We start from the raw sequence: 5,534 nt of genomic DNA, 5'->3' as shown, positions 1-5,534 counted from the left end.
AAAAAAAAAAAAAAAAAAGAAACCAAAGCCTCCTGCTGATAGCCCTGTGGCTGAGCCACATTAGAAGTGGCCACATTAGAAGTCCGTCAGCCAAGTCAAGCCTTCACCTGACTGCAGTACTGGCTGACAACTTGACTGAAATGTCAGGAGAGATCCTGAGTTATAACCACTAAGCTAAGCTGCTCCCAGATTCCTGACCCTCAGAAACTGTGATGTTTAAGAGGCTCTATTTGGGGGTAATTTGTTACACAGCAATAGATAACTAGTATGTTCAGTTGATTTTCTCTGGCGGTGCCCTGGTGTCTAGTTATTCTAGCAGGGGACTCACATTCCTCTGATATTATCAGCTGTCCTGGCTGGTACAATGTCCTGAGGAAAGGCTGAAGGCTAGCCTCTATCTGCTCAATTACCTGGAGTTTGTGCAGTAAAGGGATGTGTGAGAGATAAGCCAGAGGCTGGACAGTCCCAGGTACTACAGAAGCACAGTTATCATTCCCACTTCCTCTCACAACAGCTGACAATGCCCCTTCGTGAGGGATTCATCTTTAAGCCTTTGGAGGAAGGCAGTTTTAGGAGGCACTCTGCCTAGGAATCCACCAGCCTTGGTGTCTGGAAGCCAAGGTGGAGGACCGATGGCCTCTGGCTGCCTATCTCTTTCCCAGCAGGGCTCTTGCTGCAGTGATACTAATCCCCCCCATACCTGTACTGGTGCTTTGGACCATTTCTGCAGTGAGGGGAGCAGACAAGGACCTCCCCAAGGTAACACATGGGAAAGGTAAGAGCCTTAACTTAAATCTTTTTCTCTTATCCGTCTTTTATCTGCTGCCTCTGGCCATCCAGCCTGCAAAACACACACCAGTTAAAGACAGCCTTCTGTTTTCCTGTGGGTCTATCAGAGCTATGCTGTAGTTGCTGGAGCACATGTTTTCCTCTGCAGTTTTTCCAGAGTTGGTTCAGGGAAGGGCATCAGCAGCTTGTGCTGTCACCTTGGCAGTAACCAGAAGCCCTAAGTGTCCTAGAGGAATAATACAGGCTTCTGCCCTTCAGCATATTTGAGCCTCCTATTCACAGAAAGGACTGTTCTGGCCTTCAGAGGTTCCAAGCCACCATCTACAGAATTGGCTTGTCTTGACTTTTGAATATGAAGCTCATTAATTACAGAATGTTTCCCAGAAGGTATCATCTGGTCGCAGACAAAAGGGACATTTCAGGTCCTTAGAGGGCCAGATATCTCCATAATCTTGGACAGTCCTTGGGGAAGTCACAGCCCGTTAACCACAGCATGCACTTGTGAGACCCACAGTGTTTGGGCACCTTAGGCACAGAACAGTCAGTTTCCCTTTTTTTTTTTTTTTTTTTTTTGAGACAGAGCCTCAAGCCGTCACCCTGGATAGAGTACCGTGGCATCACAGCTCACAGCAACCTCCAACTCCTGGGCTCAAGCGAGTCTCCTGCCTCCGCCTTCCAAGTAGCTGGGACCACAGGCGCCCGCCACAATGCCCAGCTATTTTTTGGTTGCAGCCATCATTGTTGTTTGTGGGCCCGGGCTGGATTTGAACCCGCCACCTTTATGTGGCTGGCGCCTTAGCCACTTGAGCCACAGGCGCTGAGCCAGTTTCCCTTCTAATACTAGGGAGAAGGTATGGCAGGAGCCTTTTAAGGGGCATCCCCAGCTTTATCTGGCATTCTTGGAAGAGATAGATGATAGGATGGCTGCCCTGATGCCCCTCATGTCTAGCAGCATTGCCTAGGTGCAACAACTTCTGGCTAGAACCTGGCATAGTCTACAGCCATCCATGAATCTGCCAAATCTTGTCTGATCTCAGAAACTAAGCAAGGTTGGGCCTGGTTAGTACTTGAATGGGAGAACCTGGCATGGCTAGATCATGACCTGAGGACTCTAATTACCTCATCCACCACCTGCCACATCCTTTGTGGCAGATTCCTATCTCCTGAGAAGAATCCTGTGAGGGAATCCTATCCTGAGAAGGTCAGTGGGAAAAGGACCCTTTTTTGATCATTACCCTCCAAATAAGTACATTACTTTTTTAAGGGCCTGATGTTTGTCCATATTAGTGGGAAGGAGGAGGTAAATAAATGGTTCCTTTTGCTGAAATAGGTAAGATAGGTACCCATGAGATGGAAACCCAGTTTAGGGACCTAGGAATGGCAAGGCCATAGTCCCTCAGGCTGGCTCCAAAGCAAGTAGCAAGAATAGGAGCTGCCTTAGACTCCTGCCCAGAGTTGCCAGCATTAGTGACTAAGACTCACAGAGAAGGGTCAAGATCCTAGGAATGGTGACATGTGGAATGCCAGGGGGTGGCTGGCCCAATGTGTCTAAGTAAGCTGTACTTCCCAAACTTGGTAATGAATTTTGCTGTTTTTTGAGCTGAGAACTTTCTCGTCTCACATTCAGAGGTCCATCCTGAAAACATACATTCACAGCCATAACATGGACTCTATAGGCAGACAGATGTATCACTAAACAGACTAAGGCCTACCTCAAGTAGTCCCTGACTTGGGTTCACCTTCTAGAACCAATTTTCAATATCCACTCTCCCTGCTACTGGGGAAACGGGAGCCACTCTCCACTAAGTAACTTACTTCAGATCCATCGGGTGAGGAGCCCTTGGGGATTCCCCCCTACAAGAAAAACCAGGGAGGGGAGCAGAGAAATACACAGACAACAGTGACCTACATGTGTGCAAAGTATAGTTGTTAAAAACAAAACAACAAAAACAGAAAAAAGTTGTGGCCTCCATGGAGCAGTACTGAAGCAGAGCCCCACACGCTCAGACCTGGGGAGAAAGGGCCCCACACTCCCTACAGGTCTAGGACTGGCAGGCGGGGAGGTGGGGTCTCATGTGTAGGCCCTCATGGCAAAGAATGGACATCTGGTTGGGGGACTGACAGTGGGCTGGAAGGAGCCTGATCAAGATGGGGCTGTGGCTTCAGCCCCTTCCTCCGAGTCCCACATTTCTGACTGTAGGTAATCAGCGAAGAGAGCCTTGGCCCGGCGCAGGACACGCCCCAGGTGGTGTTTTCGTACAAGGCGGTCAAAGTGCATGGCCAGCTCGTTGTAATCTAGCCCATTGCGCATAATGTGGTCACGGTGCTCCAGCAGGATGGCCAGGCAGAGGAAGAGCATGAACGGGTTCCCCCGGCCAAACTCCTGGGGTGGGGGCAGGCTCACTGGGGGTGGGGGTGGCAGGGACTTCCCAGGGTCTCTTGGGGAACCTACTTCTTGCAACAAGGGGGATCCTACAACCACGTCACCAGTAGGAGAAGCCTCCTGGGTGGATGGTGGAGATGAGGAGGACGGGGAATCAGGATGGGAAAAGGAGGAGAATAGTGGGTCTGGGGAATTTAGCAAGGGCTCAGAGAGGGACTTGGAACTGATAAGGGCAGCTGGATGAGGCAGCTGGACCAGACGGTCCCTCCTGGGGCCCATGTTATCCCTGAGTTGCTGGAGGCCATCCAGGCTGGCTTGTCTCAGGAGGCGCCCCCCACCACTAGGCCCCTGGCCAGAGGTGGCCAAGTGGTCAACAGCATCTTCAAAGGCACTGGCTCCTCCACCAGCAGGCCTCAGCATGTGCCTCTGGCGCACTGGCCGGCCCCTGTGGCCACCGAAGCCATTGTCTGCCACATGGCTGGGGGGTCCCACCAGTTCCACCTCATGTTCAGGAGGATCAGGGGGCAGTGAACTCCAGGTGACCTCAAGCATGCGGAGGGCATCATCAAAGGCGAACTCGCGCTTGAGCTCGAGCAGCAGCCAGCGGTAACAGAAGAAGAGGTCATCAGCACCTGCTTCTTGTAGATACCGGTAGAAGTCAGGGTCAGCATGTCGCAGCAGCAGCTTGAGGTGAGCAAACTTGGTGGCCATGGCACGGCCATCAGGATGGAAGTTGGCAGCCAGGCGCTTCATGATGCCACAAAAGCAGACGAAGGCATGGCCCTCATGGTCCATGACAGCAAGGATAGGTGAGGCAAGATCACTCATGCCTTGGCAGTAGGACACCTGTGGGTGGGTAACAGCATAGGTGGTGAGCAGGTCATGTAGTGCTCGCAAGTGTGGGCCATCCTCAGGCCCCGCGTAGTAGGGGTGGGCCCGGTCAGTGCGCAGTACATCCTTGAGGACCGTGCTGCGGATGAATTCCAGGTCCTCGGGGCTCGCTCGCTGGGCCCACTCGCTCTTGAGCTGCTCATACTCGCGACTCTTGCGCTTCATGTAGTCCATCCGCTCTCGGCCTGTCAGTCCATCTGGGTACACATTCAGCAGGTACCGCCACACCACCTGGCCACGGATGAAAAGGATGAGGCTGAGGTTCTCCAGATAAGCCACCACATCCCTGTGTCTATTAGTTTCTACCCCCAACCTCCCCTGGGCCTCTGTCTTCTTTCTGACCAATCTGCCTTCCCACCTCTGACTCCTAGCTGCCCCTGAAAGATAGCTTTCTGCCCTGGAATATCTCCACCCATGACAGTGTAGTTGACATGAGCTATTAATGAGCACAAGAATGATGCATCCAATAAGTGACTGGAGAAGCTCACTTTTCGCAGTGAAGGCTCCACACCACCATGATAGATCCTCAGGCGCAACTCCTCAGGGCGGGAGAGCTGGCCCTCATGGTTCAGATACATGTGAAACTCAGCATCACTCAGGGGTGGTTTGAAGGGTTTGACATCTTCTCCATATGACCAGCTTAGCACCTGCTGGACTTTAGATAAGGTCCGGCCCACCTATGAAGGAAATGTGGAGGGAAGCCACGGGTCAGCTGGGAAGACTAGAGGAAGATGCCAACCAGCATGCTCAGAATTGGGGTACCAGGTAGGCCCTGCCCTCCAACCACAGCTAGCCCCCCAGGGTCCCTGAAAACACCTGAGAGAGGATGGACTGTGTAAAGGGCAGGGCGGCAGTCGTCAGCGATGACCGTTTCTCAGCCAGCAACACGTCAGAGCCAATGACATCCTTGGGGCTTATTATGTCCCAGTCTTCCAGCAATGGGCCTGGGCACACAGAGTGAAGTGCTATGAGCACAGGGATGAGAACTCAGACTTAAGGGCCTGGTTTTACTCCTTTTGCGGAAGCCAGGCCACCTGCAAATGACTCTCACTCCCTCTTCCCATATCACCCAAAGCATGTAAAAAAAAAAAAAATCAAACCATGAACAACTCTTTTGTACTAAAGGTCTCATAAAATGGCTAGGTAGTCTCTAATATCTGAATAACATAAAGTACTTACTAGTAATATTATTACTCAATAATATTGAGTACTTACTATGTTCCAGGCACTAGGAACATTATCATTACTATAAGAAATAATACTAAGCTAGCACTTCTTTTTTTTTTTTTTTTTTTGTAGAGACAGAGTCTTACTTTGTTGCCCTTGATAGAGTGCTGTGGTGTCACGCAGCTCATAGCAACCTCCGACTCATGGGCTTAGGTGATTCTCTTGCCTCAGCCTCCCAAGTAGCTGGGACTATAGGCGCCCACCACAATGCCCAGCTATATTCTTTTGTTGCAATTTGGCTGTG

The 5,534-nt window shown here is 51.1% G+C and overlaps 1 protein-coding gene across 1 annotated transcript in view; it reads right to left on the bottom strand.

The window, feature by feature from the left end:
• Positions 1-2,697: 2,697 nt before the first annotated feature.
• Positions 2,698-5,534, bottom strand: part of TBC1D25 (TBC1 domain family member 25) — a 26,531-nt gene continuing 23,694 nt past the window's right edge. Inside the window, exons 4-6 of the mRNA XM_003799641.3 lie at positions 4,880-5,007; positions 4,552-4,740; positions 2,698-4,294 (exon numbers count right to left, since the gene is read on the bottom strand). Of these exons, the coding sequence (XP_003799689.1) occupies positions 2,933-4,294; positions 4,552-4,740; positions 4,880-5,007 (1,679 nt within the window). The 3' untranslated portion in view covers positions 2,698-2,932. The remainder of the gene's footprint in view (positions 4,295-4,551; positions 4,741-4,879; positions 5,008-5,534) is intronic.

Source organism: Otolemur garnettii, unplaced genomic scaffold (genome assembly GCF_000181295.1).
Source record: "Otolemur garnettii isolate 467f Iridium unplaced genomic scaffold, OtoGar3 scaffold00153, whole genome shotgun sequence".
NCBI lineage: Eukaryota > Metazoa > Chordata > Mammalia > Primates > Galagidae > Otolemur > Otolemur garnettii.
Note: the sequence above shows the minus strand (reverse complement) of the source record. Positions and strands in the feature narration are given on the sequence as shown.